The sequence below is a fragment of the Lineus longissimus genome, chromosome 10 (genome assembly GCF_910592395.1).
Source record: "Lineus longissimus chromosome 10, tnLinLong1.2, whole genome shotgun sequence".
In the NCBI taxonomy this organism is placed as follows: domain Eukaryota; kingdom Metazoa; phylum Nemertea; class Pilidiophora; order Heteronemertea; family Lineidae; genus Lineus; species Lineus longissimus.
In genome coordinates this window covers 15844375-15859109 of record NC_088317.1, presented here as the reverse complement: position 1 = coordinate 15859109, position 14735 = coordinate 15844375, and the positions used below count along the sequence as shown (strand labels likewise).

Genomic DNA, 14735 nt, shown 5'->3' with positions numbered 1-14735 from the left:
TGGGACAAAACTTGAACTGAACTTGCCCAAGTCCTTTGCAATGCATGTGGTCGACCGAGTGGGCATGGCCAGCTTGTGACAATTCTCCTGAATCATGGGACAGGCCTTCAGACTGCATTTATAGCAACAGTATAATGAGCTTCTGAACTATGACACCTTTCTCCATCTATGACGTTTACCAGGTTTTGGTAATCACTCGGTTGCAGCAGTAGAGGAGCACAATCTTAGCTTGAGGACACTTCTCCAAGGACAGTTTCGTCTCACTACACAAGCGCCATCTGTTACAATTCAATGCAACTAAAGGGAGGGTACCACCTGAGCCAAGGCCAGTGATTCGTCAATTTTACTGGGACAATTTTACTTAATTAAACTTGTCCACAAGATCCTGTAACCAATTGAGTTACTTCAAATTAGAGACTATCTACTACTACATTTGAATACACAAATCAATCGACATACAACGGAGAGATTTTGTCACATGACTAAAAAAATAAATTAGTCATTCATCGTCATGAAAGGGTCAAGGTCACTTTTGCACCAATCAAAATCGCTGTTATAAGGTGCACACTTCTAGAAGGTCATGAGGTGGCCGGCATTTTGAAAAATTTTCGCGATTAGAAATTCGACCAACAAAGCTCAAATTAACTACGAAAATGGCCTCCGACGGTGCCTTTAAAGGCAGGTCACAATTATTTAAAAACCAAGGAAAAGATGCAGAGGTAAAAATATGGATGAACGTGTAGATTTCTCTCGTATTTTTGCGATCAATTATGGTTGTTGTAATCCGGACCTTCGTCTCGTAAACGCTATGCTTTGTGTACATTTCTTGTACATAAAATGCACCACAACGTTTATTGATATTCAAGCATGGCAAGTGCACTATGATGATATGAACTGACTTCTGCGTAGCAGTGAAAAGTGGGGTGTGGGACATGGTCTCTCTATGGAGAGTGTAACGAAAAGAGTTTTAGGTCCAAGATCAAGACTGACAAAGTCTGAGATCGAGATGAGATTTATTTTCTTTCATTTACCTTTGATTTAGTGAGTGACACGGTGATGGCTGACGGTCACACCTCACAGTTAAGTTGACAGTACAAACACTAGTACAGACAGTCACAGTGAGTAGGCCTACGGTTCGCCTTGCCAGGCAAGGCTAGCTCGTCCAGTGGAGTACAGCCCCAGGTCCTTGCTTTTTCAACGTTTTGATGTGAATTTTATTCAAATAAGAAATAAGTTCTGATTCAGTGATTAATTGTTCATATTTTTTTTCTGATCTGATCTGATCATTGCAGGAAATGAGGAGGAGAAGAAATGAAGTGACCGTGGAACTAAGAAAGGTAATAAAAATTAGGCCTGCTCAGGCTACAGACTACTGGGTCAGTGGGTCTTATCTTCGGAGTTGGTGGAAAACCTGAAATTATTCGAAGGTCTTGAACTGATCCTTTGAATGACAAAACAAGATTGAGCCTATGTGTAAAAGAACCGGCTAAGGCTAGGAGTCAATACAACTAGCATGGATCAGTCAGTCACTTCTGAGTCAGTCCAACCCCTTGAATGGAAAGCTAGGAACAGCACATGGGAGTTCTCCATTGACTGAGTGTAGTCTAGGACACTGTCTAGGGCTAGGATTTCATTTAGTCATGTCCTTAATGTTTTGGATTCTGGAGCCTAGCCTGAGTCACAGTTCAGCCTACTGTTCCAGTCAAATTACGGCCTATTTAAGCTATTCTATATCAAGATTTAGTGCTTAAAGTTCCTCAATTAAAATTTCCTTTTGATTTTCTCAGAACAAACGAACTGAAATCCATCTGAAGAGACGTAATGTGCCGACGACTGATAGTACCGACTCTGATGACAACGAGAGGCCTTTAACTCAATCGCTGGATCAAATTGTGTGCAACGCTAAGCAACATGACCAGCCAGCCCTGCAATTGAGCGCCGTGCAGTCGGCGAGAAAGCTCTTATCAAGTGAAAGGAACCCACCTATTGATGACCTGATAAAATCTGGCATTCTGCCAACGTTAGTGGAATGTCTCATGCATGATGAGAAGTAAGTCAACAGGGCTTCAAACAAAAGGATTTTTGTCCTTTGACTGTCCCGTGGAATTTTCTAGAAGGTGGGGGGAAATGGCCGATATTTCATTCTAAATATGAAATGGGAATTTTAAGAGGGGTGGCAGTAAGATTTGAGAGGGATGCTCTTTAGGCAAGACCATCACAAGGTCAGAATTACATGTATAAGAGCGGGGGAGAAATTCCAATCTGGGATGTGAAAACAGAAACAAGATCGGAATTCATATGGAGGCATTGAAGGCAAATTCCTCTGAAGCACTCGCCTTGATGCCCTGCATATTTATTCAATCACTTAGGCAACATTGTTTTCATTAATTCCCATAGAAAGTCTGCCCTTTGTAAACCTTAATTTATTCATTTTCGTGTTGCTGTTCTTCAGTCCAAATCTACAATTTGAAGCGGCCTGGGCTCTGACGAATATAGCTTCAGGGACATCTAGCCAGACAAGAGCTGTGGTGAACGCTGGTGCTGTTCCTCTGTTTTTACGCCTACTCAACTGCACACACCAAAATGTCTGCGAACAAGCTGTATGGGCTCTTGGGAACATAATTGGTAAGTTGTGATAAAGCACTTCCCTAATCTAAAATCAGAAAGTTTGACAACTTTGAGCAGATGTCTTTTTAGTATTAGGAGATCAGTTGTCCTGTCGGAGGCCGGCTTTTACAGGGTACTTGTACTCCTTGGTATGTGTGGCACGTGCAAAATTTCCTTGAAAAAGTTTGCATTTGAGCTAAAATATGAAGGAACTGGTGTTTATGAGAAAAAAAATCAAACAGTTTCATTCCATATTTATAAGTTTTTCATAAGTATAAAAACTAACACCCATGCAATATTATGTGATTTGGAAAGTAATTCTCTGAAATTTGTGATTTGGAAAGTAATTCTCTGAAATTTGTTTTTCAGGTGATGGCCCGGAACTCAGAAACTTTGTCATTAGTCATGATGTTGTGCAGCCACTGCTGAACTTCATCGACCCAAATAGAAAACCCCCCCTACCACTTCCGTTTCTGAGGAACGTGACCTGGGTGATAGTCAATCTATGTCGTAATAAGGACCCACCACCACCAACACCGACAATATTACAAATCTTGCCCGCACTCAAGTATCTCACGAAACACAATGACATTAATGTAAGTTTGAGACCTGTTTTGTATTTCGCAGCAGTGCTTTGGAAATTTGGAGAAAAGTGTATGAATTTCTTGGTCTTTCTATGGAAATGGAGAATGTTTTGAGTTCTGGTACCTGAAAATTGCACAGAAGTTTCTCAACTAGTCTGCAATTCAGAACACGACCACTCCTGTACTGATCTAATAGAACGTTATTGATGTAATTAGGTTTGGGTATCTTTTCAAATAGATAAATGACTCCTAAGGCATTCTGTTCCCACCAGATTGAAGTGGACTATCAAGCTGAAATCTCAATGTGATTGCCATTGCAAATATGCGACAATTGGATTGCTTGTGACGTCTCGTGGAATTCAGCCATTCCACCAGACTTCACAAGTAGCATGTCTGTAGGCCTACTACATTTCCAATTTGCAATTACATCATGCAAGTTGTCAATAATACTAATAGAAATGGAAAAGCATCTGTAAATTTAAATCCTGGATTGCATTAAATGTTATTTTCTGTCTGTCTTTCAGATTCTGGTGGATACAGTGTGGGCGTTGTCTTATCTGACTGATGGAGGAAACGACCAGATTCAAATGGTGATAGAGTCGGGCGTTGTTGAAGATCTAGTTCCTTTACTTAGCCACGGGGAGGTCAAGGTCATGGTGAGCATCTGCTTTGTTTAGTAATGATATGATTTTGAAATGAAGGACTTCGAAACATTGACCCTGGGGAAGCGGTCAGTGACTACGCCCCCTGGCGGATTCAATTAGCCACAGGCTCATGTATTCAGCGTACAAGAAATCGCCGTGTTAAAATCGTTCTAATTCCATTCCAGACGGCCGCGTTGCGAGCGGTAGGAAACATCGTGACCGGCTCAGACGAACAGACGCAAGTTGTACTCAATCACAGCGCTCTGTCGTACTTCCCTGCCTTACTAACTTATCCAAAAGACAAAATTAAAAAGGTGAGCTATTTGGCATTTTGTGTGTGATAAGTATTTGAACGAGGATAAAGCTGTTCGGAATTTGTTTGCTTACCGTGAAGACTGTGTACAAATATGTCAATGTTGAAAAGCTAGCTAAGAATTTGTTCAGGTAGTGACATGCCTCATTACTTCACATAAACTGAGTCTACATTTAAACTATAACTCAACAAGTCTGTCAGTCTTACATGCTGTCTAGGCACTATGAACAGTTGACGTGTTCTCTTATAGTCAGTCTTCCGGCAGGTACGACCCTGGCACATCGATTTTGTTTTTAAGCTAACCATTTCCATTCATATTGACCTCTGTCAGAGTTAAAAATAACTTTTCGAAAACAGCATGTGTTTTCTTTGAATGGCATTCTTGAAGAAGATGAACAACACATAGGTTACGTTACGTTGGGACATTGTGCTCATCACCATGACAACGCCCAGGGAAACAGTGCCAAAATGTCTTGGTAAAAAAACAGAGTAAGAGTATGCTTATACGCATATATGCTTATACATATACATGTATATGCTTATACATTTCATGTTTAAGCATGTTTTGTATTCGCTATCCCACATGTCTCCCTAACTCATTCTTTTTGCAAAAATTGGCAAGTAAGAATGTTCATTAAAAATCCAGGTCACAAAAGGCTCTTCTTACTCAGTGTTTGGTCTCATCAGCCTGTGCTGGTTAATTTCGACAACTTGAGCGTAAATAGCGATTGCAATGATGATGTCAAGACCTTCACCCTTGGACATGTGTTGTGTGTGAATGTGTGAATGCAAGCGACAGGGCGGGATCTAAACACATCTTAAAGCTAGGCCTATGTGGGGGTAGTGGGGTTGATGTTATCATTCCAAGTCACTGCGGCGAAGACGACGACAAGAAGAAGTCTACTCAAGAATAGTGTAAAAAGTGTATTCGAAATTAGGCCTAGAATTTAAAAATGTTACCAGTCCATATGTCATTTCAATCATCCCTCATTTTCTGGCGGGTCTGAAGCTTCTAATGCAGAAGTACGAAGTGCAACTGAGATCATTTCGATCGATGATTAAAACTGGAAAGCCCGCTTCCATTATTGTCTCATTTCAATCATGTCATTCATTGCCGTGTCGGGGTCATTTCAATTCTGCGCGAGTCTGCGAGTGTTTGGACGTCCTGACTCGTGTCCTTGAGGAGACCCTTCTGGTGTCTCTTGTGATGTTTCGGGTGCAAGGTCTATCTCTGAGCATTCCGAAAGCAATTATTGAGCAGAGAGTTGGCCGTGAATTTGTATGTTATTGGCTCTGGATGGAGTTGTCTTTTCGAAATGTTCGGAAAGTCGTGGGAACTCTGAAAACGAGCAATTTAGCATGTAATAGTATTAGTACTAGGACTTTGGTAGGGTAGCGCCTTGATGAGGCTTTGGAAAAGCACTTTAAACGTGATATGATTTATCTTTCCAAAAGTTTTGAACCGACACAACTGTATTCCAATATATAATGAACAGTTTTTCCGACATTTCATTTCAGGAAGCTGTGTGGTTCCTCTCAAATATTACCGCGGGTAACCAACTGCAAGTGCAAGCGGTCATTGATGCTGGACTTATACCTTTAATAATTGAACACCTTAGTCACGTAAGTATTTATATATCGATGACAAACGTCTGTGGCAGGAGAATCAATGCAAAACCTCTCTATTAAGGACACCTTTAGACAGACAAGTGCTGTCCTTAATAGAGCGGTGTCCTGATTAGAGAGGTAAATTTGAATGGCAACAACCAATTTGGAACCAAAACTAGTCTCCTTAATAGAGAGGTTGTCCTTTACAGAGAGGTGTCCGCTAAGGTAGGTTCTACTGTATAGTAAACAACCACAGCCTGTCTGCAAGTATGCACAGCATTCTGTAAGGCCTAGCTGGCCATGAATATGATACCCAAGTTATTTTTCTCCTTAATGGAGAGGTTGTGCTTGATATGGAAGTGTCAGCTAAAGGAGGTTCCATTGTTGTTTATCATAACGTTTCTGCAATACTTTCAGGGAGAATTTCAAACCCAAAAAGAGGCAGCCTGGGCAATAAGTAACCTTACAATCAGCGGCAGTCGGGAACAGGTCGAATTGGTTGTGCAAAAAGGTGTTATTCCTCCGTTCTGTAATCTGTTGGCAGTGAGAGATCCGCAGGTGATACAAGTCGTCTTGGACGGCATCGGAAATATTCTGAAAATGACACGCGATCCTGATACGTACGATGTGATTAATCTAATTGACGAATGTGGAGGTAAGATGGCATTTTATGAGAATTTCCGTTGTTTATAGAATTATTTGAGAGATTCTGGTGTGATAATGATTTCAAAGCCGTCACTCAGCACGTGGTTTGATTTTCCCTCTGATACAATTGTGATTTTGAATCCCAAATGCAGTAGAATCTCTCTATTACGGACACCCTTGGGACTGACAAGTGCTGTCCTTTATAGAGAGGTGTCCTGATTAGAGAGGTCAAATTGAATGGAAACAACCAATTTGGGACCAAAACTAGTGTCCTTAATAGAGAGGTGTCCGCTAAGGGAGGTTCCACTGTATAATGTTTTCAGATCAGAGAGTGGCTACCAATATCATTTCGAAATCAACACCAGAGGTCATGAATTTGTCATTTCGGAGATATAAGCAAAAACTAAAATGAGTGCAAGCGATATCACCTCTAATGTGTTGTATCATGATGCCATTGATACTATGTGATGTCACAAGAACTTATTTCTGTTTATGGCTGTAAACGGGCTCAACAATACTCGCCAGTTCAGAGCGCTTTAGAAAATGTAAATTTGATCGATTGATTCTTTCATCTGATCAATATTTCTTCTTCCAGGTATTGACAAAATCGAAGTGTTACAACGACACGACAATTACGAGATTTACCGACTAGCGTATCAAATTATTGACAATTATTTTTCGGAAATGGACAGCGATCAAGACCCAAACATGGTGGCAGATGGTGGCGACGGACAAACTACGCTTGATTTTGACGAAACGGACCCAGCACATCAGTTGCCGCCAACTGGCGGATACACCTTCTAGAAAAGTGACACCCGAAAAAATGCTTTGTGGCAAAACATTTAGACACGCTCGACCAGCTTACTGCATGATTGAGCATATACCTCATAGGCCCTGCAAGCCGAGCATATGGGCCTATGACCAGTGAGACAATACTTGTTGTCCTGGTTGGTCAGATGTGTCAAGCTGTAGGAGATACAACAGAGCAGAATATGGAGAACTGACTGGAGGTGAACATTGGATTCTACTGGTCTACAGAGCTTTGAAATCCTGTGAAGTATCCAACATGCTTTGATCTAGGTCTGCATTTAATTCCTCTAATCTCAGACACTTGGAATGTTCCGGGTTTCAGATCTAAATTGTGAGGAAGAAACTATTGAAATCCATCCCAGTTCGGTAATCAAAATCATCCTCGTAGAATATATTGAATACTGGTAGTTAATTTCTGGTCCCATGTCTATATGCTGCATGAAATTATTTACTGAGGTCGTGTTGGTTATGAATTAGTTAACAAATTTGAGCTTGTCACTGCTCAACTGAGAGCAAAACACATCCTGTGCTGTTCAGACTGATAAAGATAAGGCCTATAACATTTTGAATACACGATGATTGGCCTGTGCTTTTCACTTCAGTATAGTTAGCCGGTTTGACCAAGAGTTATGTTTGCAGGCTTTCATGGATACATGGGTGTTGCAGACAATTAGTTTGAGTTTTTACCAAACATCGCTGAAAGCTTGGGCCGGTGAGTTGGCAGTTGTAGTATTTTTGGATGATTTGAGGTTCGACCTCATTTATCAACTTGGAAAGATCAAAAGGCCATGCAAGTGTCCGAAAAAAGACAAAATGAAAAGTTGTACTTAAAATGCCTTGACATTGTTTATGTTCAGTGAGGTCACGATCATGATCTGCTTTATAAATCGTGAACTTGGCATGCAACAAACGCCAGGTCTGGGCATCGAAACCTTTATCCCTCACTTTTGGCGCCACAAGTCCACCTATCTTACTAAGAGAGTAGCCAAACAAACCATAGACTTGTTTGCTCCGAAATGTTAAAAAGTCCAGTGAGGAAATCACTCTTTTCCTGGTTTATCTTGTTCTGTATATATATGAATTATTGGAACATGACAAGAATTGGGTCACTAAAAGCTTGATCATAAAACAATACTTTAAGCCTTGGCTGCTGTGTTTCGTGTTCATTTCGGCTGAATTTCTGTCAATGATATTGATAATGCGTCTTTGCGAGCGTAAAAGTACTTAAGAAAAAATCAAACTCGACATTGAATGCAATGTTTATCGTATATTTGTGAAAAAGTTTCTTAGTTATCCAATCCTTGTTTTGTGTAGCGAGATTAAACATTTTGATTAAAGGGCTGAGGGCAACGTCTGTTGAGATAATTCGAGAACTAAAATTTAATACCACTTGATAAATTACATGATATCGACTAACGTAATGTGAATCGTGACACTTTTGAGGCACGTTTTCTATTTAAAAAGGCACCTTTAATTGGGGTTGAAGTCGAATTCAATTTGCCTCACCCTCAGTCCTTTAGGAGTCAGGCAACACCAGTTGATCAAAGGTTGGATAGCATGCAGGTAGCGAAGAACCTTCCATAAGTTTCGATGAAATGAAAAGTGAAAGCATGACGTCTGCAAAAAGAAGAAAAATTTGGTTTGTCAAAGACTCCCTTTGCTTTTGACGGATTTTTTGGTCATTTGAATAAGAAATTATTTGCAAATTTATTTTTTGAACCGGTCTTTTTTCGGGTGGGGGTGGAGGTTCGGCACCAACACTATCCAACGGATGAAATTGGTGTATCCTTACGGATGGTTTATAGATTGAACACTGTTGGCTGAATATTGTACAGTTTTCATGTTTGTGTCATGAAAATGGCTTCAGAATGTGAAAAACCATCCATGTTCCATCAGGCAGAGTACGTAGAGGTTCTCGGACGTGTCTAGGAAAAAAATGCTATTGCATTTCGAAATTATTCAAATTTCTGAGAGATTTCTTGATGAACAACGTACACATGTGTCGAAACATTATGCAAATTTTGCAAGTCTAATTTTGCGGTCTAACTCATTGAGGCGCAACAGCCGGTAACGGCTATTATATGCGTTATTATTATTATGATGATGATGATGATGATGATGATGATGATGATGATGATGAAGAGTTTTGGTGATGTTTAAATAACTCTTGGAAATTGAAAGTTTTCTGGCATCAGAGTGATTTTAAACCGCCAAAAAGGCAGGAATGAAAACTAAAAATTTTAAAAACAAATTTTTGCAGATCTATACCAAAAATAAAATGTTCTCGTCTTCTGGCCGGTTTGTTATATTGTTACAGGCTTTGCCTACTTTATTTGCGACATTTTAAATTGAGCAAAGAGAATTATTGTTGATAAGCCCTTGTTGTCTTCAGGTCAAATCTGATGAATTAAGGTTTTAACTTGCTACATGCAGTTTTAAATGAGCCACATTTTAACTACCATTGCCTGGACAGTGAAAAAGAAACTTTTTGCAGTCCCTCTCTATTTGTGTGCTGGGCCAAAAATTCAGAAAATTTTTTTTAATTTGGTGGATTGCGAAATTTCTTATGGTTTTTCAAATATTCATGAATCTACGTAATTTGCAAAATCTGCGAGAGAAACAAATTCTTGCCAACATTTTTGGCTTGCATTATTCAAGAAATTCAAAAAAAATATGCTTTGATTTCAAATCTGGCAAAATGTTGTACATTCTGTGCATCTTCTACTTTTCACGCCAATTTGAGAAAGGCTGTTCGTCAAGAAACCTCTCGGAAATCTGCCCTTCTGTGAGGGTTTGCATAACTGTGATGCTGTTAAAAATTCTGTATATACTTCTGGTATAATTATGCAGGCAACATGGACTTGTAAAGTTTTTACATTTCACATATTGAAGCAGAAAGACGTCATTCCCATTAGGCATTAGCCCGTCAGTGATTGGTGCTGGTTTTTGAAACGCTTACGAAATAACTTTCAAGAACCATCTGGAATATTCAAGTTTGCATTTGAAGCATGTTGACCCTACGTGATTATGACAGGTTGCATTAACCAGTGGTTATAAAAAAATTAGGGCCAGGGGGTTATGGCCTTGCTGTCTGATGCTATGGTGGAAGGTATTTACATCTGGTGTCGACTGGGACCCGAACCCATCGACAGTGTGCCCTCGTGGCTTCTTGGGTGGTATTATTATACAGGGTGACCCAGAATTATTTTCCCTCACACAAAGGATACACAATAGAATTCTATTGTCTAAAGGAAAATAATTCTGGGCCACCCTGTACAGCCACTCAGTTGGTTTTAACTCGGTCATTGAATCTAGTGATAAAATACCTCATGGAAGAAAGTAGAACTGAACACATTAATCGCTTGGGGTCAAATGTGGGCTGTTCAAGTTTATTTTAGACTTTAAATGTAGCTAATGTTCGGCAATGCACTTGGAGACGTTCGCTATGCAACACACACTGGTAGTCTGAGACATTTTGGGTGTAGGTAGCGGTCGGGGCGAACCCTTTAGCGCAGAGGTAGAAGTTCGACGTTTCCTCCTGCTGGTCCACTTAATGAACTTAACGGGAGCTGCCCATAAAGTATGTGTCCACTGAATCTGGTGTGTTTCTTTCCCGAATATGACCTAATTTTGTTACATGAATCATTCATGCATAAGGTCGATGAATCCCCCCCCCCTTACGTCCCTTCTCTTGTGAGGCCGAAGTTACATAGACCTCATTCGTTCATTTCCCAGGACTCATTTTCCCCTTTTGCTTTCTTTCCCCTGTGAATGCACGGCCTTGTGGCGTGCATTCACCGAGGAATGAAAGAAAAACCCGGAAAGTGACTCGTGGTAAATGAATGAATGAGGTCTATGTAACTTCGGCCTAAGAGGTGCATTGCAAAATGGACATCATACTCCCCTCGCTCCTCGCCCTTCCCCAAATTTGAGTGGTCACATACTAGGTGGACGGTTCCAGAATTACAACGTTGCGTTTGCATTCACTTGTGGTCGTATGACCCATCTCCCCCCGATGGTGGACGGTTCGGGTTAATCGGGATCAAAACATGGGCGTGCTGGAATTGCGCTCTGGGGTGGGGTCTAGAATCGGAGCACTGGACTGAACATTTTCAAACAGTTCATCTCCAAGTCATATTTACAATGACGAGATTTTACCATTTTGAGGCTAGTCTTCGAAGGTTTTATACGTGATAAAACTGTCCACTAAAGACGGGGGAGGTGTATTATTCAGATCTTTTCATCTCGACTTGGCCTGAAAATTCTGTTCAAATGTTTCTTTGTATATACAGCCGAATAGGGCCTACTCGATTTGAAATTGATTTCTTGTAGGACAGTTAAGACAAGGTTAAAAATTTTGATTGGTCATAAAACTATGAAATAGTTGTATTTGCCTAACGTGTAAATTATGTATTTTATACTTCAGTATTGTTGTCGTTTATAAAAAAAACTCTGTTTTAAAAGTTTTTTTCCTACATGAGAGTATTATCTCCCCGCGATGCAGCAGAATCATAATTTTGTTTGACTAATCTTGGCGATTTTTAACCTTGTGTCTCCATTAAACTGTAAATGATTTATATGTACAGAGTTCAAGCATGTGTCAGACTTGGTTTAATGTTATATCTTGGCTGAACATTATGTGCGTATTTGTACACGATATGTAGTGTATAACCAGGGACGGGATCCAAATGTCTATTTATTTCGTTTTAATCAAAGATGGTTGACCAAGAGAACATCTATTGCTTGTGTACCAGGTAAATTAACTTCAAAATAAGTGGGAAAAAAGATATTACTGCCTGCTGATACTGGTTTCCAGCTGCTTAGACTTAATGACAGTATTAATTCACATTATAAAATACCATTGATGATAAATTTCCTAAATTTCCGGAGAATCAGGCAGGACCTGTATGTGGTATTCAGACCTGGGCAGGAACAAACATCGGTATAAAAGAGTTAACACTTTAAAGGGAATTAATATGACGTATATGCTAATGATCTTAATTATTCTCACAGTTAGTTTTTAATTGAGACAACGTTGACAGTTCTACTAATTCATACGAATATCCACATTGCCATAGCACCATGCTTGTAGGCCATTGTCAGGATCAGAAACGCGTATTTTCTAGTAATGTTAACTTTCCACCATGACAGTTCTGTCCCAAGACACAACCAATTTTTAGCGGTTTTTTTCAATGCCTCTGAGGTCGCTGTAAAGAAACTTGGTATATTTGAGGGGTAATGTTGTTTTCATAGGTCAACTCTGTCTCGGTGTTCATCACTTGGTGCATTTCTAGATCTAGATAATCGAAAGAAAACTGAATGTCTTGGAGGCCTTTTCCCTGGTTGCTATCCGACGGAGATTCCTATCTCACGCTCTCAAGTCCACTTTCAGTGTAAAGTATTGTTGGTTTGGGCTATTTTGATACGGTGCTTACGAGTTGAAAAACTTTTGAAATCGGGATGATTTTGTGGGAGGGGTGCTTTGCTCAATTTAATTGACACTGCCAAATGACTTTTTTACAAAAAATTGCAAAACTTGTCTTGTGATGTATGTTCATGTACAAATGTATTGAAATGGCCCAATACTAGTATTCATATGATATATTATACAGAACCTCTTCCTTGTTCTTTGTAGCTTGTCATGTAAGGTAAAATGGTACAGTTATAGCCCAGGTACAATTGCATGTAATGCCTATGTGTTATTTACACTATAGGGGCCAAAATTGTACCAATTTACCTTATGTCCTGTACAAGTTGCTTTTGCTGACCAACTTGCAAGGATGGAGAAATATCGTTGGAAAAATCCTTAAAAAGTTGACAAAAAACTAATTACCTGTGATTGGGAAAATGTTTTTCTTGACAGAAAAATATTTTACAAATATCTGTTTTGGTGAAAATCCTGTGAAAATTATTTTGCAGGTTTTAAACTAATCCACTCCTAGTCCTTGCGTAGTTAGTTGCCAAATATAATTGCATTTCATTCTAAATAGAGGTGGCTGCTACATATATCTTCTGCCTGTGTTTCAACTGTACTTGTGTTCCAAATTCAAGTGACGCAAAACAGCTCATTCAACCAACTTATGCAGTGACATGGCTGCACTCATTTTCTCAAAAAAATGGTGGAATATTTTAAGAAAATCATTCCTGTGAATTGTCTGAACAATGTTTCTTAAATATTTGAAGAATTTGGTTCATGTCAATTGCCTGAGCAGAGTTTATTCAAATATTTGACGAGAAATTGTTCCAAATTACAGTCTGTTTTAGCTTTAGCAGACGTCCTTGTTGAAGCAGACGTCATTGCTGCGATTGTGATTTGAATTGCAAATACATGTAATGGCACAAAATGAGTAAATATAATATGTCCGCCCTAAAGGACTTGAGACACATGGTCTGATAAACGTGCATGTATTTGTATTTCTGCCTCTACTTAGCATGAAATCCTCTCTATATCTGTATAGAGCAACACCTATGGATTCATTGTTTTAACATTAGACGTTTTAATGTTTATTTATTGAGGAGAGATCGCTTTGATACAAAATGTAAGCTATTTTTAATTTCCAAAGACACAGAACATAGTTATAAGCTTAAATACGAACTGTACATTACATGGTCAGTTGTAAAGTAAATGAAGCCGAGCCAGATACACACAACTGGTGAAGTTTCTTTCAGACCAAGATGTGTTGTTTGTCTTCTTCACTGTATCTGTTAAAGGGACTGTGATCAATGGATGAGAGAGACAAGTGTGACCCGCTCTACCAAAACTAGGCGCTTGTCGCATCTGAACTTGACAGGTTGATACGGACTTGTTGTTCATTTCCCTATTGTAGACCTTTTGTGAAATGTGACCAAATCAGTTTATAATAGATTTCACAAAAGGTCTACAATAGGGAAATGAACAACAAGTCCGTATCAACCTGTCGAGTTCAGATGCGACAAGCGCCTAGTTTTGGTAGAGTGAGTCACAAGTTTTCCAAGGTCTCACTCCAGATGACCAAGAAATAAATAGTTGAGTGACTTGTTCAAGACACGACCAAGTAGAGAAGTGACTTGCCCAAGATGCCAAGCCAATTAACAGACAAGTGCTTGCCCAGTATCCCATTCAAGATGACCTGTCAGTCGAATGGTCAAGTGACTGCCCAGTATAAGAGTAAAGTGGCTTGCCTAAGATCCAATTTCAGACGACCAGTCGGTGAATTGACAAGTGACAAGCTCAAGATCCTATTCCAGATGCCAGTTGACTTATTGATAAGATTGACAGGCAATTAACTTGCCCAAGATGCCCAAGAGCAAGGTGCTCTAATTTCTTGCTGTGCCCTTGGCCTTGGCTCAGCTGCCCCTCCCCCTTACTCATGATCCTCACCCCCCCCCCCCCCCCCCCCCGATTCCACTACATATGACTATAGTCAATTATCGCTGGCATGTGACACACCCAATATTCCACTCTCAACACAGCAGCTGTGCAGCCATTGACTTACGAGTGAAGTGAATTGCCTAAGATCGCAATCAAAAGTTCCCAATCAAAAC

At 39.8% G+C, this 14735-nt stretch overlaps 1 protein-coding gene across 1 annotated transcript; it reads left to right on the top strand.

Annotated features, from left to right (window-relative positions):
• The first annotated feature begins 585 nt into the window (after nucleotides 1–585).
• On the top strand, nucleotides 586–13885 carry LOC135494235 (importin subunit alpha-4-like). The gene is made up of 10 exons (XM_064782080.1): nucleotides 586–719; nucleotides 1293–1337; nucleotides 1788–2050; nucleotides 2453–2625; nucleotides 2977–3203; nucleotides 3716–3847; nucleotides 4021–4149; nucleotides 5667–5771; nucleotides 6174–6411; nucleotides 6997–13885. The coding sequence occupies exons 1-10, from the start codon at nucleotides 654–656 to the stop codon at nucleotides 7203–7205; spliced, it is 1587 nt and encodes a 528-aa protein (XP_064638150.1). The 5' UTR covers nucleotides 586–653; the 3' UTR covers nucleotides 7206–13885.
• Nucleotides 13886–14735: the final 850 nt, after the last annotated feature.